We start from the raw sequence: 23,465 nt of genomic DNA, 5'->3' as shown, positions 1-23,465 counted from the left end.
CGTGTGTTGTTTTTTGCGGTTGTAAACCGCGTGTCAGCGGGGGGGGGGGGGGGGGGGACTTCTTTAGGGACGTCTCTGCTTCAGCTCGTAGCGACTGGGTGGGCTGTGGAGGCTGTGGTTTGCTTGATACGCTAGCTGCAGCTCTACCTGAGTGATAAACAGTACTGTACATACATAATGGATGACGGTGGATATGTGCTACACGGGGGCCGTGGCACTTGACTTGTGTCGCAGCCAGAGGGGCAGAACGGGAGAACAAGGTCCACCCGGAGCTGTGCAGCTCAACGCACAAAGGAGACGTTCCTCACATTGTCTTCATACATGAGCCAATTAGCTTCCTCCGCCATGCCATGGCCTACGCTGCGCTAGATTTGGTTTAATGCCCATCGCCAGGCCGAGGTAGACCGTTAACAGTGACTAGACAACTCTCTCACAACTTGCTGTCGGTTCTTGCCGTTGGAAGACTTCCAAACACGCTACAAAAAAAAAACACAGAAGAAGAAAGGAAAAAAAAACTCTCCTTTTCCTCGCTGCTTTTTTAGTGGGTTTGTTCCTGGTCCCGGCGATATGTAAAGTGCCTGTCTGTGAGAGAGCGAGCTTGCTGACACAACGGGTGGTAGATTCAGTTTTAATTATGCACTTCCGTTAAAAGCGCTTCAGCTATTTATAATGGTTATTCGTTGCTGTGTGTGTGTGTGTGTGTGTGCCCTCCTGCAATGCATGGCAGCTGGTCTGTTCGCTCTGGTGCCATGAGGATTCAGATGTTTCTATTGATCTCCGTACCCCACGGGAGGTGTGTGTGTGTGTGTGTGTGTGTGTGGGAGAGGGCAAGAGAGAGACGAGAGCCCACCACCTACTCAACTTAACTTCTGTCCAGAGCAGTGTTTTAGCTGATGTAACAGCGCCCCCCACTGGTCATGTAAGAAACCGTACCAATTTGAATAGAGTAAAACAGAAGTTGTGTAGTGGTGTGTCTGAGACAATGGATGATACTTAATACAATCCTGTGTTTGTCTCTATAGTGTGCTGGTTGTGTTCTTCTAAAGGAAGACCAAAATGTGAGTGTCCAAGGTTTTCTTCTTTCTCATTCAGTCATTCAGACCAATGAAAAAGAGTTGGAGTAATTGCTGACTCCATTAATAACACACCTGCGACTGTGTATTGAAGCACTGCTAACAACAGAAGAATCGTCAAGAAAAATTGGTTAATGGAGAATCCTTTTCAGGTCTAAAAATCTTTTAGGGTTCTTATCTGAGACACTATGAAGCTGCAAAGTCTTCTATGTTGAAGAGATCTTTTTAGTCACAGGACGATTTATGTATCCTGTTTTTACTAGAATTGTTCACGATATGCTTAAATGTTTGTAGTGGGCTTTATTCATACAGTTTGCCGTGTAAAGCCGTAAATTGTTTGTTCCAGCTTGCGACTCTTGGATATCAGCCTGGACAGACTGGACTAAAGGGAGAGAAAGGTGACCAGGTGAGGAGGAAGTACACACACACACACACACACACAAGTGCCACACACGCGCCACACACACAAGTGCAATATTGACTAATACTTTTGGAATGTGGAAGGACGTGCACATGCATTGGTCTAGACATGTTTAGACTTGGACTTTAATCCCTTCTCATCCATTTACACACACACACACACACACACACACACACACACACACACACACACACACACAAACAGACACACTGACACAAACACACACTGGCTCTCTGGCAGCCTGGTTGAGTTTGGAACTGGAGACCATGACTCTTGTACTTTTAAAAACGAAGGGTTGGAAAAGAGTATGCCAGCGTACTGATTTCGGGCCTCCAAGCTGGCACCAGTACTGCTAATGAAGAGGCTTGTTTGCCAAAAGCTCATGCCGCCCCCCCCCCCCCCCCCTTTCTCTCTCTCTCTTCCAGGGTGCTGACTGCTTAGGTTCAGGGGCCTCGGGTCCAGTAAGTATCCTGTCCCATAAAAACAAGTCCACAGCACTACATTCACTTCAGTGTGACACACACGTTGTAAAGTAACACATCTCCACCCCAAAAAAAAGAAAATACTTTTTATGTGGATGAACTTCCTCTGTAACCCTCATTTGGGAGTTTTAACAGCAGTTCCAAAGGCGCTCCACACCACCCCTCCAACCTTTGGACATGAACTCTCATGAATTTCTAGAATGCTAATTAACCAATGACAGCCTGAATCTTAAATGAGCTTGCCTGCCTCTTATTATTCCTTAAAGGTAGAATGTAACTCGTTCTGTGTGGATGTGTGTGTGTGTGTATGCTTTGGCTTCTCCTCAGTGCTCAGAAGTACCGAAGGGCCAGAAAGGGGAGAGAGGCGATTCGGTGAGTTTGAAACGCCCCCAGATCTCCCCCAACACCGAGCAAGGAAATCAGTCTGTTTGTGCTGATGACCAGGGGGGCTAATGTGGGGCGATCATTTGCTATCTGGAGTACTGCATGATTGATTTTATTGTTTGGAAAACTACAAACAGTGATGTGGAGGTGGGTCATGTCTCTGAGCAATATCACACATTGATTGGCCATACTTTTTCCTTGTCTCTCCCTCTCCTACTTTCTCTGCAGGTACTACCAGCCAACTGGGGAGAGGCGGTGGGTCACAAGGTGAAGCTTGCTTGAAAAGCCCTTTCTTTAATGTGCATGCGTGCAGGCTTGCAAGTCGACGGGAAGAGTTTCAGTTTTGATATCGACTTGTCTCATCTCGTGAATAATTTGCAAATATTTTTTTCTCTCTCTCCATCTCTCTCTTTCTCTCTCTCTCTCTCTTTTTCTCTCTCTCTCTCTCTCTCACTCTCTCTTTCTCTCTCTCTCTCTCCATATCTGTCTCTCTCTCTTTCTCTCTCTCTCTCCATATCTGTCTCTCTCTCTTTCTCTCTCTCTCTCAGGGGGAGAAAGGACAGAAGGGAGACATCGGTCTCCAGGGTTTGTCTGGAACGCCAGGAAAGGATGTGGGTATCCCTTAGTCTCTCTTTCTACCCATCTCCCTTTCTCTCCCTCCATTGATGTCCATGACTGGGTTAGGGTCTGTCTCTCTCTACCCTCTGGTTCTCTCTATCTCTTTATTTTTCGGTCTCTCCATCTTTTTTTTGCTGTCACTTTTTTTTGCCCTCCCACTCTCTTTCTCTTATTTTCTCATTTTATGTCAGATGTCCCAACTCAACAAACAATGAAAACCTTTTAGCATCACAAACGCGCGCACACACGTCGTGCTGTGCACACCTTTTCATTGGGTGGAGAAAGGGCGTTTATCAGAATTATAGAGTATTACTTTTTAATCCCAGACTCATTGATATCTCTTCTCATCCTGCTGGCCTCTCTCTGGGTGTTAAGTCAGCCTAATGCCTGTTAGATTACACTGGAGCAACAAAGACCACAGAATCAATGCTGCCTCATTGACTGGCTCCTTCTTTCAGACAAGCGGCTGATTCAGCCTGACTTAAACCTTTTAATCTCCCCCATTCATCGTAGAGCACTGCACACGCATGGAAGGTTTCATAAGTAGGACATAAATGAGAATTACCAACAGTCTCTGTGTTGTGAGGATCGCCCCCCAGCTTAGGCAACATGTTTCATGCAAAGAGATTGGAAGAAAAGTGATTTTTAACATTAAATTAAAGAGTCAGCTAACATTTTTCCTCTAAGCCCTGAGGTAACTGTTTGAAATTTAATATCAAACTGCCTGTTGAACTGATTTGGATGTAAAGTCAGTATTTAAATACATAATCTCCTGGTATGTTTAGCACGCTGATGATGTCTGCTCTGTTTTCTCTGTCCAGGGTCGGGCAGGGTCCATCTGTGTGGTTGGTCCAAAGGGGCAGAAGGTGAGCATCTGTATACTGTATGTAAGGAGTTAGATGGCTGAGCGGTTAGGGAATCGGGCTATTAATCTAAAGGTTGGCGGTTCGATTCCCGGCCGTGCAAAATGACGTTGTGTCCTTGGGCAAGGCACTTCACCCTACTTGCCCCGGGGGGAATGTCCCTGTACTTAATGTAAGTCACTCTGGATGAGAGCGTCTGCGAAATGACTAAAACTGTAAAAAAAATAAAAAATAAACTACAGATGCACCGATACACATTTTTTCAGTTCCGATCCGATTCCGATACCTGAATTTGGATATCAGTCGATACCAATACTCTTGAATACCAGAACTCTTGAAAAAAATATTATCGTTATTGTTGTTGTGGTTGTTGGTATGATGTATAAGGTTGCACGAGGCTGTGGTAAGATACACGTGGTGTGTCCTGTATGACCTCTGACCCCTGTGTGTTCCCAGGGCTCTTCAGGGTTGGTGGGTCCAGAGGGCTTGGCTGGAGAGCCGGGGAAACCAGGATTCCCAGGACTGCCAGGGATTGGAAAACCAGGCCTTCCTGTAAGTACTGCTAGGTATTCCGGAACGTTCCTGTGATTATTCCATAGAATGGATATTGAATTGAAACATGCATTTGATTGAACAACTTGGCGGATATAGCAAAGTTCTGTGGTATTCTGTCCTCTAGACAGCTGGGTGTGGCCATGTGGAAAAACGCTTGTGTGTGTGCGTGCGTGTATGAGAGAGGGATAACAATTATTGAATTAAGTGGTTGCTGTTTCTCTTCAGGGCTTACCAGGGATTGGGTCTAAAGGAGACAAGGTAGGAACGACTCATCACGTCACACTCGCACACTACTGTGGCATGCATGTTAACCAGAGCACCTGTCAAGAGATTTGATCTGACCTTTCACAGACTGCAACATACAATACAGCTCATGTTTCATGTCATGGTATTGCTGGCTATTTTTTGTTCAACTGTGGTTTTGTAAAATGTATTTAATTTACAGTCGTTTTATAAACAGTCGATTTTATTTGATAGTTTTGGATCTATAGTAGTTTTTCCTATGTTTGTTTTTTGTTCTGTGGTACATCCTATGACAGGTTCAGTTATATAAAAGTCCTCTATGGTAGCTTTAGTTACCTACCCTCATCTGACTGTCTTTGTTTCTCAGGGGGATTCTGGGCCGGCAGGGAAGGGTGGAGATCCAGGAGACCCTGTGAGTTGAGCGGTGACACTTCTGATTAGGAACATCAGGTTATTGCTGTACGGTCTGATTATGCTGCTGGTGCTGCTGCTGCTGGTGTATGAAACCCTCCCTGGTGTGTGCGTGTGTGTGTTGTTTGTGTGTTGTGTTCTTAGGGGCCCAGAGGTCCTGGAGGCTCCAAAGGAGCGAAGGTGAGTAAACTCTGTCTTCCAATCGGGATCCCACTAGATCAGTTTTAGTATTTAGGGTACAAAAAAGGAATGTCACTATTCGATCAAGCAATATAGCTGCATATTTGTGCCTAAAACCTTTGCACAGCACTGTATGTAAGTGTGTGTGTGTGTGTGTGTCATAGGGAGAGCCATGCGAGGTGTGTCCGGTAGTGCCTGCAGACGGCTCCATGGTGGCTGTCCAGGGGATGCCTGGTCCCAAAGGGGAGGCCGGACCTCCAGGAGTCGGAGAACGAGGATCACCAGTCAGTACACCGCTCAGCTGACCCCTGACCCCTCTATACCTTCTACACCGCTCTGCTGCACGACCCCTGACCCCTCTATACCTTCTACACCGCTCTGCTTTACGACCCCTGACCCCTCCATACCTTTTACACTGCTCTGCTGCACGACCCCTGACCCCTCCATACCTTCTACACCGCTCTGCTTTACGACCCCTGACCCCTCCATACCTTCTACACCGCTCTGCTGCACGACCCCTGATCCTTCCATACCTTCTACACCGCTCTGCTTTACGACCCCTGACCCCTCCATACCTTCTACACCGCTCTGCTGCACGACCCCTTTTGGTGCTTTAGTGGAGCTTGTTTTATTCAGTCTGATTTACGTCTCTCCAACATCCAGGTTTTTCTCCAACCTCCTCCTCCTTTATTTTTTTCTCTTTCCGTCTCTCTCCGTTTCTCTTTCTAAACCTCTATTAAAAGGTATCTGAACTACCAGCCCAGTGCTATAAGTGCATTTTGCTCTATTTGCTTTGTTCCCTGTTACTGATACCGCCTTGAAGATGGAATAAGGACTCATTTCTATGATGGAAGAAATTACTTCAGGGTGTTGTGCATCTCACAATGATTTCCAATACAATCAGTGTCCTGTGTTCTAGAGATGGACAGAGAGATAGAGAGTTTCATGCTAGGTGGATTAACAGTCTTTTTTTCCCTTCTCTTCTCCCCATCTGATCATCATATCTGCATCTGCTCATCCTTCTCTCTCCTCTCCTTCTCTCTCCTCTCCTTCCCTCTCCTCTCCCATCTCCTCTCCCCTCTCCTCTCTTCTCCTTCTCTCTCCTCTCCTTCCCTCTCCCCTCCCCTCTCCTCTCCCCTCCCCTCTCCTCTCCTCTCCTCTCCTCTCCTCTCCTCTCTTCTCCTTCTCTCTCCTCTCCTCTCTTCTCCTCTCCTTCTCTCTCCTCTCCTTCTCTCTCCTCTCCTTCTCTCTCCTCTCCTTCCCTCTCCTCTCCCCTCTCCTCTCTCCTCTCCTCTCCTCTCCCCTCTCCTCTCTTCTCCTTCCCTCTCTTCTCCTCTCCCCTCTCCTCTCCCCTCTCCTCTCCCCTCTCCCCTCCCCTCCCCTCCCCTCTCCCCTCTCCCCTCTCCCCTCTCCCCTCTCCCCTCTCCTCTCCCCTCTCCTCTCCTCTCCTCTCCTCTCCCCTCTCCTCCCCTCTCCCCTCTCCCCTCTCCCCTCTCCTCTCCTCTCCCCTCTCCTCTCCTCTCCTCTCCTCTCCTCTCCTCTCCCCTCTCCCCTTTCCTCCCCTCTCCTCTCCTCTCTTCTCCTTCCCTCTCTTCTCCTCTCCCCTCTTCTCCTTCCCTCTCTTCTCCTCTCCCCTCTCCTCTCTTCTCCTTCCCTCTCTTCTCCTCTCCCCTCTCCTCTCCCCTCCCCTCCCCTCTCCCCTCCCCTCTCCTCTCCTCTCCTCTCCTCTCCTCTCCCCTCTCCCCTCTCCCCTCTCCTCTCCTCTCCCCTTTCCTCTCCTCTCCCCTTTCCTCTCCTCTCCTCTCCCCTTTCTTCTCCTCTCCTCTACCCTCTCCTCCCCTCTCCTCTCCCCTTTCCTCTCCTCTCCTCCCCTCTCCTCCCCTCTCCTCCCCTCCCCTCCCCTCCCCTCCCCTCTCCTCTCCTCTCCTCTCCTCTCCTCTCCTCTCCTCTCCCCTTTCCTCTCCTCCCCTCTCCTCTCCTCTCCTCTCCCCTCTCCTCTCCTCCCCTCCCCTCCCCTCCCCTCCCCTCCCCTCCCCTCCCCTCCCCTCCCCTCCCCTCTCCTCTCCTCTCCCCTTTCCTCTCCTCTCCTCTCCTCTCCTCTCCTCTCCCCTTTCCTCTCCTCTCCTCTCCTCCCCTCTCCTCTCCTCTCCTCCCGTCTCCTCTCTTCATCAGGGACTGATGGGATCAGATGGAAAGGCTGGCCAGAAGGTAAAAAGCTCCATCTGATCTGCAACTCTACATTTCTTCAAAAGCTCACACACACACACACACACACACTGGTGTGGTATATAACATGCAAAGACAAATGAGATTTTGTATGCACACACACACTCTCCCTTTTTCTCTCTTGCACTAATCCAGTAAGGTAGACAACATGCCAAGACAAACAAGCTTTTTGAATGCACATTTGCTCAATCTCTCCCTTTCTCCCGGGCCCCTCTCTCTCACACCCGCGCTCACACACGCACACTTTCAATAGTTTCAAAGTCCTCTCCTAAGCCAAGCCCCAGGTCATCTCCTAACAGGTCAACTGAATCATGCTCTGTCTGATGGCCAGCGTCTATCCCCCAATCCAACTGATGTGCTTCCGCTAAACCAAATAAGAGTCCCTGTCTCAGAGCGAGCGTCCGTCTTGGTGTGTGCTGGCGCTAACAAGGTATCTTGTGTGTTGACAGGGAGAGGCGGGGTCAGACGGAACCAAAGGGGAGAAGGTCAGTCTGGGTTTCATTCACCGAGGTCATTTCCTGTTTTCATGTTTAATGCAACCTCTCCATTGTACTTGTCGCTCAACAATGTTGTTTGTCTGTGTGTGTGTGTGTGTGTGTGTGTGTGTGTGTGTGTGGCGTAGGGCGAGCCGTGCGCTGTGTGCCCCACTCTGGGAGAATTGCCGACTAATGGAAACTCAGTTCCCATAGTCCTTTCTCAGCAACAGAAGGGAGAGAAAGGCCAATCAGGAGTGGGACCCAAAGGAGAACAGGTTAGTTGCGTGTGTGTGAGCGTGCAAGGGATGTGTGTGTGTGTGTGTGTGTGCACGTGGGCATCCATCCACATGTGCTGACGTCAGTTTGACATCCATGTGTGTATGCTTGGTGTGTGTGCGTGTGTGTGCGCGTGTGTTTGTCCTCTAAATGACGACCCTCTCGTCTGTGGTCCTTCAGGGAGAGCCTGGGCCTAGCGGACTGGCGGGCCTCCGAGGAGAGAAGGTGAGACAGACCCAGCAGGGAACTTACTTCAGCGCTGCTAGAACACACACACTCACTGGGGTGTTACACAGTGGCCACACTCACTGGGGTGTTACACAGTGGCCACACTCACTGGGGTGTTACACAGTGGCCACACTCACTGGGGTGTTACACAGTGGCCACACTCACTGGGGTGTTACACAGTGGCCACACTCACTGGGGTGTTACACAGTGGCCTCACTCACTGGGGTGTTACACAGTGGCCACACTCACTGGGGTGTTACACAGTGGCCACACTCACTGGGGTGTTACACAGTGGCCACACTCACTGGGGTGTTACACAGTGGCCACACTCACTGGGGTGTTACACAGTGGCCACACTCACTGGGGTGTTACACAGTGGCCACACTCACTGGGGTGTTACACAGTGGCCACACTCACTGGGGTGTTACACAGTGGCCACACTCACTGGGGTGTTACACAGTGCCCACACTCACTGGGGTGTTACACAGTGCCCACACTCACTGGGGTGTTACACAGTGGCCTCACTCACTGGGGTGTTACACAGTGGCCACACTCACTGGGGTGTTACACAGTGGCCACACTCACTGGGGTGTTACACAGTGGCCACACTCACTGGGGTGTTACACAGTGGCCACACTCACTGGGGTGTTACACAGTGCCCTCCGGGTTCTCAGTAGCACACTCGGTACTCCAGTCGAGAGGGAAACGGCAGGATGAGTACGCTGCTAAGTGTGCATCCTCCAGGGCTGAGCGTGGAAGCCGGCAGTTGATCCCTCCTGATGTGATGAGAGAGGAGAGCTGAGGTGTCTGGATTGTTCAGCTAACATTGTTATAGCGAGTTAGTTATTCCTCGGGTTAAAGCAATAGTGACATACTCCTATGGTTACAGAAACAATGGGATATTCCAATGGTTGCAATTACAGTAATGACTAGATTACATTTACAGGAATGAGTGTTTACCTTCCTATGGGTATGTTTAATTTAAAGGGGCATCCCGCTGGATTACTACACGCACCATGTAGAATGATGTCATCCCCTCTCTCTTGCTCTCTCTCTTTCTCTCTCTCTCTCGCTCTCCTCCACATTCCCTGTACCCTGAGTCTACAATATCCCTATAAAAAAATTCTAAAGGCAGAAATGCCCCTCAAAAGGATATTGGTTTGATTAATGGATTTATAGTACAGGGATATCACTAATGTTATATATGTAACTATTTCTGTGGTTCTCTTATCATTGTGCTGTGCTTGAATCCAGGGCAACGCTGGAAGCAAAGGAGCTGATGGAAAAACGGTGAGTACGTTCTATTGGCCGCCGCATCTTTGCACGAGCCATTCAGGGAGGCCCCATGGTGACATGTGACCTGTGTCCTGTGTGTGTCCAGGGCAAGCATGGACCCAGGGGCCCCAGCGGCAAGGACGGTCAGAAGGGCATCAAGGTGGGCAGTGCTCTCATCAGAAACACACACCATCAGAAACACACACCATCAGAAACACACACCATCAGAAACACACACCATCAGGAACACACACCATCAGAAACACACACCATCAGGAACACACACCATCAGAAACACACACCATCAGAAACACACCACAATCAGGAACACACACCATCAGAAACACACACCATCAGAAACACACACCATCAGAAACACACACCATCAGAAACACACCACAATCAGGAACACACACCATCAGAAACACACACCAGGACTCCATCAGCTCATGTTGTCCTGTTTCCGGGGCTTTTTCACATGTTTTATTCTGTTGACAGGGAGACGATGGATTACCTGGTTTAGGTGTTCCTGGTGCCAAGGGGGAGAAGGTAGATGTCTGCCTGTCTGTCTGTCTGTCTGTGTGTCTGTCTGCCTGTGTGTCTGTGTGTGTGTCTCGCCCCATGCTGAGTGTGTCTCTCCCCAGGGTGAGTCATGTGGCCCGTGCCAGCCTTCTACCTTGGAGGTGGGCAGTGGGCCGTCCGTCATCAAGGTGCCAGCTGGGGAACCAGGCCTCCCAGGGCCCCCGGGCCTCCCAGGGCCCCCAGGCCTCCCAGGGCCCCCAGGGGTGGGAGCAGATGGCAAACAGGTCAGCCTCCCTCAGAATCACAAACACACCAGCAGCAAGTTCATTAGTGCTGTGTGTTATACCAAAGCAAACTTAACAAACCGTTAGATTGTATTGACATGGTGATTTAGTCACTGTGGTTGTTGGCATTATAATCAGAGTCAGACAACGTTTGTGAAAGTCGATATGTGTCAGATGAGCTAGATGTGTATATGAGGGGATGTATTCACTACTTTGTATTACTGCAACACGCCACCTACCACAGGATATGATGTCACTTAGCTCTATTTGTATCCATAACATGGTCAATTCCTCTTCCACCCCCCCCTGATTGTACTGTATGAACCTCTGTTGTTGAACAACAGTGGTTTGTACCTGAATGGGTGGGGGTTTGCTCAGAGATGTGTGTGCGTGTTTTACTGACATTTGTATTCTCTCTCTCCTTCAATGAAGGGTCCACAGGGGTTTTCAGGTGTACAGGGGGAAAAAGTAAGTCACTTTCACAAGTTTTCTTTTGAAAAGGTTGCTGAATAACATTTCAAAGTTCCAACAGCCTGAAGGTCCATGGACCTATCAGAGGACGGAATGTTTCCTGGCCAATCAAAGGCCTGGAGGCCAGTTGGCCTATCAGAGGACAGCTGCATTTGATCTGACATCAACTGCTGTACAGTTCTTTGAACTTGGCTAACCTGATTAGTCAGATACTTGTTGGGATAATTTGGCACAAACTGGGATTTCCCAGTCTTTGAAGATTAGCCAGCTTTTTTACCAGAGAAACAAGCTACATTTTTGATGTAATGTACTTTCAGTCAAGCCCCCTGTGTGTGAGAGTTGGCCTGCAGGGGCACAGCCCCAGCCTAATGGCCAGTCGCCATGGTGAAACCAGATCACATAAACGTGCTAATGTGTGGGGTAGTCAGGCTACCTGAAATAACCCAATGTCCAGAGGAGAATCATTCCACCTTAAATAACTCATGGAATAAGCTGATGTCTGGGGGGAAATGAGTCCTCTCTGACTAGACAATTGCCCCGGGGATACACAGACCGCCTTAAATAATATGGTGTCTCCCGGGACCCAGAATATCTGCAGTGAAATCAGAGCACATCAGATTAGAAACCAGATGAGCGGATGTCCCCTGAGTCTTCAGACTACCTTAATTCATGTCATTAGGAGAATCCACCCACCTTATCTAACCAAGCTTCCACTATAATTGTCTCTACTCCTTGGGCATCAATATGATGTCAGGCTACCTTAAATACCCTCTAAATACTCTGACAAACCATTAGATGCAGTGTACTTAACTTACATTTGAACATCTTTGGACAGTGTGAATGTAAACTCATAAACAGTGGAGTTTGGATGAAAAAGGGAATTCTTTACTGGAGTTTGTCGTTGATTTGTGCGTGTGTGGGGTTGGCTATTGAGGGAGCAGTCATCTATTTCAAATCATGTTCTTGCAGTCAGTAAATGAGAACTGTAGCTAGGAAAGCAGTAAGAAATGACTGTGGAGATATCAGATCATAGCTGACAATGACAATGTGTTATTGTATGTTACCAGGGAGACCAGGGTGAGAGGGGAGACCCTGGATTGGATGGTAAACCAGGAGCCCCTGGTCTCTCTGGAGAGACTGGACGAGACGGAACCATGGGACTGAAGGGAGAGAAGGTTTGAAACTATCTGAAACAGACCTGTGCGTCTGAACACATGAAGAGCGAATGAGCAGTGGTTAGACCATTTGGGTACAGATCAAGAGGGGTGCCGTTTCAACCCCCCTTCCCCCCCATGGGCTGCATGTCATGTTGGATTCAAGCACCTGCTAAATGAATGTATTATTGTTAATTAGTACAGGGGAAAAAAAATGTTTTCTTTTTTAAATGAACACATTAAACTGTTTAAATGACTGCTATAAAACATCTAAATTGATTTGACGAATGCCATATTTGGAAATGCACAGCTAAGGGACCCTCCTCCAGCTGTTGTTGTGTTGTTGTTGTCTTGTTCTGTGTTGCCCAGGGAGATGCGTGTGACAGCTGTCCGTCTGTCTCTGGGGGCGTGGCTGAGGGCGCGAGTGTTCCGGGTCAGAAGGGAGAGAGGGGCGATCCAGGACCCCCTGGGGAGGGCAAGGCCGGCAAACCAGTGAGCCTGCCCCCTAATACCTCCCTGTCTGTCCCTGATATGACGTGTACATGGGCTTAGCAAGTTAGCACTAGTATCTTCTGTAAACCTCTGGTCGCTGCACCATGGTGACTAGGCTCTAATTCTGTACATTCTGGTAATTGTTGTAGATCCTTCTAGAAGAACAAAATTGGTCATTAGGCTCTGCACCCTCTCTGTTGTCTTATCATGCTTGGAGCCAGATGTCTGCTCAATATTCTTCTCTCTCCTCAACTTATCAGGGTAAGCCAGGTCTCCCAGGGGTCCAGGGGTCCCCAGGTCCTAAAGGGAGCCAGGTATGACTCCCTTCATATCTTTGAGAAAACGGATCACCTTCTAAAGATCTGGTTCTATGTGTATCTAAGACAGTGATTCGTGTGACTAATTCTAATGTCACACTGCCCCCTGTAGGGTGAAGCTGGACCTGCAGGAATTGGTCTTCAAGGCCCACAGGTAAAGAAAAAACAAATTCCTCTTGTTTTGCACACCTCTGTCCATCTGGCTTGCAGTGACATTTCAGATTCATCACAAGGTACTCTTATTGAAGAACACTTTGAGCACAATTGGAGCACCACTCTAAACAGGGCTATAGGACTGGAATTACACACCGTCATCTTGGCTTGATGAGGGATTCAGTATCAAGGGTTCAACTGGTTATAAATCTCCAACGCCCCCTAGCAATTATGCTGGTCCTCTCCACCCTCTATCTGGGGCTGAGGGAATAATTATGAGAAGACGTTTCGTATGGCGTTTCTTGAAGGTGACGACATCCAGACCCTTTTGAGAATGTTCTCCTACCCTTGTCTGTAGACAGATTGATTGGATCTCAAACAATTCATTCCATCTGTCTCTTCAAGTTCATTACCTCTTTTGTTGGTCTCTCTCTCTCTCTGTCTCTATCTCTGTCTCTTTCTCTCTGTCTCTCTCTCTCTCTTTGCCTAGGGCGTGGAGGGACCCAGAGGCCTGCCAGGAATCACAGTAAATATATCTCTCTCATAAAACCACCCTTTTGTTTGGATGTCTTTATCCGGAACCCTCCTGTATATTCTCTCTAACGTGGTTGTTATCTTGGACAGTACGGTTCATTCTCAGTCTGCTCTCTCTGCTCAGGGGTCGTCAGGAGAGAGGGGACTGCCTGGACCTGCTGGACCCGCTGGAGACAAGGTCAAACGCAACCCCATCCACCATATGTAACAGCACCATCTGTAACAGCACCATATGTAACACCACCATATGTTACTCCACCATATGTAACAGCACCATATGTAACAGCAATATCTGTAACAGCAGTACAGCACCATCTGTAACAGCACCATATGTAACAGCACCACATATAACTGCACCATATGAAACAGCACCATATGTAACAGCACCATATGTAACAGCACCATATGTAACTCCACCATATGTAACAGCAATATCTGTAACAGCAGTACAGCACCATCTGTAACAGCACCATATGTAACAGCACCACATATAACTGCACCATATGAAACAGCACCATATGTAACAGCACCATATGTAACAGCACCATATGTAACAGCACCATATGTAACTCCACCATATGTAACAGCACCATATGTAACAGCAATATCTGTAACAGCAGTACAGCACCATCTGTAACAGCACCATATGTAACGTCCTAGTGCCTGCAGCAACAACGTTTAGTGGTTTGGTGGCTCATTAAACTGGTGGTACTTATTGAGTACAGCATGTGTCCTTTGGTGGGGAATTTCCCATTAACTGGTGTGTGTGTGTGTGTGTTCCCACAGGGTCTCCAAGGAGAGGAGGGCCCTCCTGGTCCACAGGGACCTCTGGGTGCAGGTGTAACAGGACCGCCGGTGAGAGATCTGTGAGTGTGTGTGTGTGTGTCTTTAAAAGATAAGAACAGTCATCCTTTATGTGTTTGTTTCCAGGGTAAGGATGGTCTCCCAGGTCCTAAAGGATTCCCAGGAAACAACGGTGTGCCTGTAAGTGAGATCTCTTGGGCTTCCTCATTTTGTGTGTGTGTGGATACGTGTAGATGTGTGTGTGTGTATGTGTGTGTCTGAGACACAGGTGGTATCTTGCCACTCCCTTAATATCAAGGGACTATTTTAATTTCCTTCCTCAGGAACTGTCCTCGATTAAGGCGTAATTTATAACCTCTAAAGTGGGCCTCAGTCCATAACAGAGACGGTGTCTGCTCCTATCTCATCTCCTGTCGCCCTCTCTACACCCCGCGCTTCGCCCTGTGAGCATTGCTTTGCAACAAGGCCAAACTAATTGTCTGTGTGTGTGTGTGTGTGTGTGTGTGTGTCTTGCAGGGAGCTGACGGAGCTAAGGGGGACAAGGTAAGTCTAGCGTTTGGAGGAGTTGAAGAGGTGAGGGGGGGGAAACAGATGGTAATCAACGGCATTCACACACAGTCCTCAGGGCACAGACAGAGTGGTAGAGGAGGTGACAAGTAGACAAAGGAAGTTAAACAGCCTTAAGAGACGTGGGGAGGGGAGGGGAGGGGAGGGGAGGGGAGGGGAGGGGAGGGGAGGGGAGGGGAGGGGAGGGGAGGGGAGGGGAGGGGAGGGGAGGGGAGGGGAGGGGAGGGGAGGGGAGGGGAGGGGAGGGGAGGGGAGGGGAGGGGAGGGGAGGAACTATTATCTACCCCCTCCATGAGACTCTCCAGCCTGTCAAAGAGAGGGATGGAAGAAGAGAAGTAGGAAGTGGTTTGTCTGGGAGGAAGAGAGGGCAAGGCTGTGGTGAAAGGAGGAAGGACAGAGAGATGCAGCGAGAACAGTATGGGATGACAGGGTGGATGGAAGGAGAGACCAGATGAGAGACAAAGGGATCACATGATCTTACAGATGCTCTGTGTTCCTAAAGTACCCTGTTGTGTGTGGGCCAATCAGGCAGGGCTCGCAACTAACCCTTTTCCTCATGTCCCAGGGCTGTCCCAAAGTGAAAAAATTAACCGTCCCAAACTGAAATTGTCCCATTGACCTGAATTTCAATGTGAATACATACACAATAGAATACACAATTTTTTTGCTTGTTTCGTGGTGGGGATAAAATAATTCTTGGTGTGGCTGTAGTAAAAAGTTTCTAAAGGTAAAAAAAAAATCAAATACATTTACCAATGGTTTATGTGGATATGCAATAATGTTCTGTTTTCCCAAAAAAGTAGTCCTAAATCTAAATGTGGGGCTGTTTGTGAGTGTGCGGTCAGTGGGGGGCATTGACTGGAACATGTGGTGTTTATCCAGGGAGAACCAGGAGACTGTAACTGTATCAGCCAAACATACACAGGAACCGGCGGCCCGGTGAGTATGGAACGGTCAGATGCTCACACTCACACACACACACACACACACACACAGAGATCTTCTCAACTTGTTTTGGGGTTCATCTTCAAAATGATTATCTCACTACAGGGGGTTTAGATACAGGCTGATTTGCTCTCATGTAAACACACACACACTTCTTTCAACAGCTTGTTTTTAGTTCTTCCACAAGATTATTATCTCTCTGCAGGGAACACAACGCACACACAAACACACACACACACACAGACAGCTTCTGAGTTCATCAGTGGTGTTATTTTGTCACTGGAGGGTCTCAGCATCTTCTGTGCATTGAAGGCCTCTGGATGATCGGTGTGATGCTGTGCTCTGAGTTTGACTGTTCTTGCCTTGCAGGGAGCGCCCGGAACAGCAGGAGGCAACCTGTGGCAACCCGGCCCTCAGGTCTCTGCCAGAGCAGTCCGTCTGTCTCCAAGAAATACACAAGAGACTTAAGGAAAATAAATGTTTTGATGTTTGTGTTTGTGTGTAACAGGGACCCCCAGGACCTCCAGGCCCCCCTGGTCCTCCAGGGGTCCAGGGCTTCCACGGCAACGCAGGACCCCAGGTAAGACTGGGGGGGGCGGTGGGGAGGGGGGTAGCTGGTGGCCGGTGGCCGGGCTGGGACTGGCTTGGGTTGCTGAGGGCTACAGTTGCATTAAAGACACATAAGCAACATGTGCTTTACTGAACACACATATGGATAGTGATTGGATGCCACAGTGTGAATAGAGAATCCTATGGTGCAATAACAGTTATTGTTACTGTGTATTGGTCGTTAATCCTTTAGGCGTAGTTCATAACTTAACTTGATGAATTAATTAAATGTTAAGCAGCCTTACTAACTCTAGGGGGAGGCTTCTGGGGACAAGGGTCAAACTAATTATTATGGTGCTGCGTCGGTATTAAGGAGAGTCCAAATGTTTGTCACTCGATCGTTTCATCAGGAAACAAAGAGTAAGCTTTAAAGACCAGACAGATTGTGTGATGAAAACAACCCACTTCCCTAATCCTAGAGGTCTTATCCCACACTGATCTGTCATTGGTCTTTAACTCGGTCATGTGTTCACATCTCAACAAATGGACGGTTTGGAAAAATTTGACCGTACTCAAACTGGACTGAGCACATACGAGGTAAAGACGCAGGTGATTGGCCATTTATGTGACGCCCCTAACCATTGGTGGAAATGGGAAATGGCTAGCCTGCGATCGACTACAAACCAATTCAACCTCAGTTCCTTCTTTCAGGGTATCCCTGGCAACGACGGGGTGCCAGGGCAACCGGGTCAGCCCGGGACCATCGTAAGTAACCAGTCAGAGGAGAGAGGTTGAAGGCTGTTCTGAACCACTGACTTGGGGTCAGATGTTAAGCTCGTCTGGTAGGTCTACAGCAGGCTCAGTCCAGTGAGCAAACTGACCCTAGGTCTGTGGTTCAGGGTAACCTCCAGCCATCAGTGAGGAGACGAAAAGGGGGTCGCATCTGAGGACAGTTCTGCAGCTTTCTGATTAGCCGATGCAAGAATGGGAGGAGCTTGGTGGGTAGGAGAGGTCTGGGGTAGGAGAGGAGCACTCTGGGAACTCAGGCTGTTAGTAGGAGAGACACTTTGGGGGGAGTTAAAACTAATAACGCACAGCACATTTGGGTTGACCAGCTACACACACACACACTTCCTGTTGGCATGGTCCCCAGCAGCCTGTGTGTAATGGTGTGAGTCCCGACTCGAGGGTGAATCACAGAGCTGCTTGCTGTGTTTAGCTCTCTAGGGGGGTTAGGCTGAGTGGTTAGGCTACAGTAAGTCTTAGATGTGCTGCTGGGAGGACAACACTTCTCCCCGAGACAGTATTTTCCACACCACTGGGATCTGGCCCAGCTCACACACACACACACACACACACACATTCATACACACACACACACTCACACACTAAAATGGCTCCAATCCTGACTTTGGCAGACAGACCCACCAACTCCTCCTCAGCTCTGTAAACCTGCATGTTATATGTCAATGGACTCAAGGATTCAAACCTTTTTCAAACTGGTTTTCATTCAAACGTTTAACCTTATTCAGCTAAATAGAAAAAAAAAACTAAAAAGAGGATGGATTTTTAAACAAGTAAAAAAAAAAAAAAGGACACTTATTTATTTGAACAAATTAACTAAAGAGCAAACCGGTGGGACTATTCCATATTGACATATAATTCTTCAGCTAGCCTCAATGAGTTTGCCTGTAATGCAAAAAAGCCTTGTTCTAACCTACCTAATTGCATTTGTCATGCTGTGTAAAGAAAGCTTTTTTTATTAACAGCAGTTTAAACAGTCAGTGGGTCTTACATGACCTGGGAACAGGCTGGGCGCAGCTGACAGGTTTTGCGTGTGTGTGTGTGCGCGCGTGCGTGTGTGTGTGTGTGTGTGTGTGAGAGAGGGGCCAACTGCTAATGTAAACTGCCTGGTGGGCTGCTGTAAGTGTAAAGGGAGAGAACTATTCAGACCACCCTGTTTGAGAACTTCAACACCACTATCTATGGCGTGTGTGTGTGTGTGTGTGTGTGTGCGTGTGTGTGTGCGGGTACTGTATGAGTGTGGGTTTCATTTTTCAAACATTACCACATGCAACTCTCTGAACTTTCCATTCAGCCAGCCCTGAAAATCTGGCCTTTTTACTGCACTCAGATAGACAGTAAAAGTGGGCATAAATCAATTTCTTCCATGTCTTGACAGCAGGTTTGCGTCAGTTTACTGGAACAGAACCAATAAGACTAAGCACCTTTGCCTGTTTTGGTCAATCCGATGCCCGTATCCTGGAATATATGAGCCAACAGGAGTTGGCTAAGAGTGAAACCATGACTACGATAGTCATGGAAACCAGAGAGCTGGATGTGGGATTATGATGCGTTGCTGTGTAGTACAGTAAAACTGTGTCACTTAAAATAAAAATAAAAGCTTAAATGCACTTTGGAAAAAAAATGTATGTTATCAGCACTGAGCGATGGGGTGGGTGAAGTTAGACGTGCTGTGAGTTTCCCAGGGCCTTCCAGGGCATGTCACTGTGCCTCAGCGAGGCAGAGACATGCTCATCCTGCCTTCACAGACGTCACAAACAGCACCTTGGCCTTCTGCAAACAGACAAACAATGCACAGATGGTGTTTTGTTTGAAATATTTCTTTGTATTGTGAGCTCGGCCAGCATCTTGTGACTGTAGGTTCCATCGAGAGTCCTACAGAGAAGGTCATGGGTGTTGTTTGACACTCAGGGAGGAATAAAGGGGCCTGAGAGTTGCATTCAAGACACACTTACATTTACATTCAGGCTTTTAGACACATTTATCCAAAGCCACATAGAAATGGTGCACAAGAGCGGCAGGTAATTACTCTACTCAACCAGAGCATGAGGCCAAGAAATGGTCTGTCATGACCGTATGGCCACTACAACACCCGCAACATATCTTGACAACCACGTTGTGTACATTTTCATGAAACAATTGAAGCTCGTGAAATAAATGCCTAAATATGTACCCTGGGTCTGGAAACTTCAGCAATCTGTCCTTCCTGCCTTGAATGAGATACTGATCTGACTAGACTGTACAGGTAGGAAAAGCCTCAGTTATGTTTATGACACCACCACAGTCACCTATCCAGTCAGATCATTGATCACGCAGAAGGAAGTGAAGGGCGAAGGGAGAGATTCATGGATTTGATACGGAACAGGCCCACAGGGTACAGTGATACATCACTCTCAGACACCCCGTTTTGTTCTAGGAGCTGGTCAGTTTCACAAGCTGTCCATAGGTCTCGAGCTGGTGAAGGTGACTTTGAATGCAACCCTGACAGTCAGTCGTTTTTCATTCTCGAGAGGTCTCTCCTTTCTCGCAGAGGCAGCGGGTCTCCATGACTCGATAGGTGGAAGCAGCTAGCCACTAAGCCCAATTGGCCGCAGTCGGCCATGTTGCTTTCACCCATCCAGCTCTGTTAGATCAGGTTCACTGCAGCCCAAGTGGACACGCGCGTGGAGGAAGGAGAGACGGGCAGCTGGGTCTTTATAGCGCGCCAGACCTCTGCTGTCTGGAATACACTACGCCCTTGCCCTTCTTAAGAGGAAACACGACTGTCGACGTCAGGGTTGAAATCGAATTCAAACCATTTGTGGCGATTGTGGAGGACTGTGTATTGATTGATGTCAACTTCCCCCCCACCTTCCCCTGTGCCCCCCTGCCTGGAACCTTCTGTAGCCCCCCATTCCCCAGCATCTCCTGTTGCCTCAGGACCCCCCAGACGATAAGGTGAGCCGCCCGGCAACACAGATGTACCGTGGGAACGTTTTATCCCGTTGCATCATGGGATTACATTCACTCGAATGAACTGCGTGCGGCTGTGTGAGCGCGTGTGTGTGTGCCACAGGAGCCTTGTACAGACTGCACCCAGGGCTTGCCAGGGGTACCAGGCGTGGGTGGCACCAAAGGGGAGAAAGGCGACCAGGGCAAGCCAGCTGTCATCCCCCTGGATGGCTGTGAGAGGGTGAGAGATGGGACTGGGAAAGTGTGTGTGTGTGTACACGGGGGCTGATTTATCTGCGCATCAACAGATACAACGTGTGGAAATGAAATGTTGTCTCCTCGAGATCGTACGCGATTCTTGCGCCTCTCGATGAATCGTGCCACGCACTGGGAGGTAAAGCATCTGTATGGATGTGGGGTACATGGTCCGTGTGTGGAGCTACGCATCCCGAGGGAGAGCGGCCCATTGGCAGTGCCTGGTTGGGCACGGCCCTGGAGGTGTGGAGGGGTGCATGTGGCTTCAGCCGTTACTCCACTCTGAGGGTCCTTGGCGTAGTCCTTCCGGCTGATGTGACGTGTGTATCGTATGAGAGATCCAGTCTTGCTTCCTGACTATGTCCTCTCTGTGCTCAGTGTTTCCGCAGACTGCAGAGTGAGGAGGCTGTCCAAGCTCCCGTAAGACACCGTGCACACGTCGTGACAGTGACACTCACTACACACATTCTCAGAGGTGCGCGCACACACACACACTCACATTCTTCTCTCCCTTGTGTGTGTCAGACCACCACGAACAGCGCCTCGCCCCCCTGTCCTGGAATACCAGGACATCCAGGAAGCCCAGGACAACCAGGAGAGGCGGTATGTGTGTGTGTGTGTGTGTGTGTCTAATGGTGAAGCCAAAAATATCTTAATTTTTGAGAAAGCTTCAAAAGAAAATCATTCTTCAAATGCGCAAACTTAAGTCTCTTCTGAGACACAAACAAGCTATTTTCTCTCAGCTCTCACACCTGTTACAGCACTGTACCGCAGCTCTGTCTCTCTGCTGTACTTCAAACAAGCTTATTCACAGCTGAGCAGCAGGGGAATATGTCCTCTACTGTGAAACAAGGACTGTTACATCTCCCCTGTCCTCTCATGTCTGGCAAGTCAGATGGCTGAGCGGTTAGGGAGTCCGGCTAGTAATCAGAAGGCCAAATGATGTTGTGTCCTTGGGCAAGGCACTTCACCCTACTTGCCTCGGGGGGAAATGTCCTTGTACTTACTGTAAGTCGCTCTGGATAAGAGCGTCTGCTAAATGAATCAATGTAAATGTAATGTCTTCTCTTTGTCAATTCTCCTCTGTCCCCCTCCAGGGCACCCCGGGTCAAAGAGGCCAGGCAGGACAGCCAGGGGCCATGGTGAGTCATCACATTCACACAACACAACACATCACTACACAGCACAGTACCACAGTACTGAAGGCCTTAATCCTAGCCTCATTAAGCCAAGGGTTGTGATCGTTCATTCTGTTTCACGCTGTGAAGACATTACTTATTTTTCTGCCTCTAATTGGGTTTGGTTAGACGCTGGTCCAGTCAAGTGAGGTTTTAATCAAACACAAATGCTTTTTTTTTTCCTGTGTGCGAGACTGCCATGTCTAACCGAAGCGTCTAAAATCCCCGGCTGTGTTGGGACACACGTTAGCCATGTGTTTCTGTAGCTCCCGGCTAGCGCGTCCTCGGATTGTGTTTGCACGAGAGAGAGAGAGAGAGAGAGAGAGAGAGACCGAGGCCGAGAGAGAGACCGAGGCCGAGATAGAGACCGAGGCCGAGATAGAGAGAGACCGAGGCCGAGAGAGAGGCCGAGAGAGAGACTGAGAGAGACCGACCGAGAGAGAGTACCGAAGGGGGAAAGGCAGGATCCTTTTTTAATAGGTTTGGAACGGACCCTGTGGTTTTGTGTGTTCATTGTGTCTCAAAGATTCCACTGATCGTTCTACATGAAAAGACTGCATGCTCCCCCTTTTTAATGTGAATCCACAGAGCTCCCTAGTGGTCGTCTACAGAATGACATGCACTTCTGCTTGAGGACTGCAAACTTGGAAAACACAATCCCACTTTCTACCTTGTCTCTGTTTTAGACATGTGAGATGTGATCATCTAATGTCTCTCTCCCTCTCTCTGTGTGTGTGTGTGTGTGTGTCTCTCTCTCTGCAGGGCCCTCCGGGATTCCCTGGCCCTCCAGGGTCATCAGGTTTACCCGTGAGTTTGCACTTCTCCTCTTTTTCCCCACTCTATGTCCCTGGCCCCTGGCCCTCTTTTCTTTAGCCTCTCTGTCTGAAACGCTATCTCCAAAACTTGGAACAAGTCTCAACCCTCCCCCTTTAAACAAGAGGGCCTCATCCCTACAGACCTGATAGTGCTCGTTCTACCAGCCCCCCTCTCTCCCTCTTTCTCTCTCTACCTCTCTCTCTCTACCTCTCTCTCTCTGTCTACCCCTCTCTCTCTGCTTCGCGTTAATGAAAGTTCTCTAAGATGAGGAAACGATTCCATTGTCTCTCCAGTTGTTCAATTATTCCTACTGTCTAAGTGATGGAGAGTGTTGCTGTGGTGAAGACAGAGGCCCTGCTTCTCCACCTAAGAATCTATTGTGTTAGCAGAATGAAGTCAGGAATGGATGAACTGACGGCGCTCTGCGTACAATCTATTTAGAAAGTGGTCGTGTTTAATGCCACGTGTGTGTGTGTGTGTGTGTGGGGGGGGGGGGGGTTGTTTCTGTGTGTGTGGTGTGTGTGTGTGTGCGGGGGGTTGTCTGTGTGTGTGTGTGTGTGCGGGCGTGCGTGCGTGTGCGTCCGCTGCTCTCTCTCCTTTATTGCACATATTCAACTTTCTTTAATTTAGTCTTTGATCACAGAGTAGCAGCTGACAGGTTTTTCCCCCAACTCAGCAGCTTTGATAAATCATCTGAGATGAATCTCTTCTGAATTGTGCTCTGCACTGGGCGGAGGAAGAGATAGATGGGAGCGAGAGATGGAGTAAGAGAGGGGAAGAGAGCGCTATGGAGATCGATTATCTTAAAAAATGGATGAATGCGCCAGTCAGTCAGAGGGAGCTGGGCTGGGTGGGTCTGTTGTGTCCCGGTCATGGATCCTGCCTCCCCTCCCAGACCCCAACAGTGAGCCCCTCGCAGCAACCAAGGACGCCTTCTCAGAACCATCATCCTGGGGGAAAACGAAAAGGCCAGAGCTC

General features: G+C 48.8%; 1 protein-coding gene across 5 annotated transcripts in view; it reads left to right on the top strand.

Annotated features, from left to right (window-relative positions):
* Nucleotides 1–23,465, top strand: part of col16a1 (collagen, type XVI, alpha 1) — a 53,120-nt gene that overhangs the window by 19,292 nt on the left and 10,363 nt on the right. For 2 of the 5 annotated variants that reach the window (XM_084696724.1, XM_084696723.1), the window contains exons 10-49: nt 1,023–1,058; nt 1,420–1,479; nt 1,920–1,955; nt 2,304–2,348; nt 2,589–2,627; nt 2,909–2,971; nt 3,800–3,844; nt 4,298–4,393; nt 4,622–4,654; nt 5,007–5,051; nt 5,195–5,230; nt 5,395–5,514; nt 7,403–7,438; nt 7,906–7,941; nt 8,079–8,207; nt 8,389–8,433; nt 9,691–9,726; nt 9,818–9,871; nt 10,210–10,260; nt 10,356–10,517; nt 10,950–10,985; nt 12,056–12,163; nt 12,512–12,634; nt 12,895–12,948; nt 13,064–13,105; nt 13,595–13,630; nt 13,763–13,816; nt 14,425–14,493; nt 14,569–14,622; nt 14,959–14,985; nt 15,892–15,948; nt 16,324–16,371; nt 16,463–16,534; nt 17,215–17,268; nt 20,194–20,244; nt 20,363–20,479; nt 20,872–20,913; nt 21,019–21,096; nt 21,591–21,635; nt 22,434–22,478. In XM_084696724.1, the coding sequence (XP_084552850.1) occupies nt 1,023–1,058; nt 1,420–1,479; nt 1,920–1,955; nt 2,304–2,348; nt 2,589–2,627; nt 2,909–2,971; nt 3,800–3,844; nt 4,298–4,393; nt 4,622–4,654; nt 5,007–5,051; nt 5,195–5,230; nt 5,395–5,514; nt 7,403–7,438; nt 7,906–7,941; nt 8,079–8,207; nt 8,389–8,433; nt 9,691–9,726; nt 9,818–9,871; nt 10,210–10,260; nt 10,356–10,517; nt 10,950–10,985; nt 12,056–12,163; nt 12,512–12,634; nt 12,895–12,948; nt 13,064–13,105; nt 13,595–13,630; nt 13,763–13,816; nt 14,425–14,493; nt 14,569–14,622; nt 14,959–14,985; nt 15,892–15,948; nt 16,324–16,371; nt 16,463–16,534; nt 17,215–17,268; nt 20,194–20,244; nt 20,363–20,479; nt 20,872–20,913; nt 21,019–21,096; nt 21,591–21,635; nt 22,434–22,478 (2,415 nt within the window). The remainder of the gene's footprint in view (nt 1–1,022; nt 1,059–1,419; nt 1,480–1,919; nt 1,956–2,303; nt 2,349–2,588; nt 2,628–2,908; nt 2,972–3,799; nt 3,845–4,297; nt 4,394–4,621; nt 4,655–5,006; nt 5,052–5,194; nt 5,231–5,394; nt 5,515–7,402; nt 7,439–7,905; nt 7,942–8,078; nt 8,208–8,388; nt 8,434–9,690; nt 9,727–9,817; nt 9,872–10,209; nt 10,261–10,355; nt 10,518–10,949; nt 10,986–12,055; nt 12,164–12,511; nt 12,635–12,894; nt 12,949–13,063; nt 13,106–13,594; nt 13,631–13,762; nt 13,817–14,424; nt 14,494–14,568; nt 14,623–14,958; nt 14,986–15,891; nt 15,949–16,323; nt 16,372–16,462; nt 16,535–17,214; nt 17,269–20,193; nt 20,245–20,362; nt 20,480–20,871; nt 20,914–21,018; nt 21,097–21,590; nt 21,636–22,433; nt 22,479–23,465) is intronic. The other 3 variants (XM_084696726.1, XM_084696728.1, XM_084696727.1) reach the window with 2 other exon arrangements.

Source organism: Hypomesus nipponensis, chromosome 4 (assembly GCF_054491055.1).
Source record: "Hypomesus nipponensis isolate SF chromosome 4, ASM5449105v1, whole genome shotgun sequence".
Lineage (NCBI taxonomy): Eukaryota > Metazoa > Chordata > Actinopteri > Osmeriformes > Osmeridae > Hypomesus > Hypomesus nipponensis.
The sequence above is the reverse complement of the archived record's forward strand: the minus strand, read 5'-3'. Positions and strand labels throughout refer to the sequence as shown.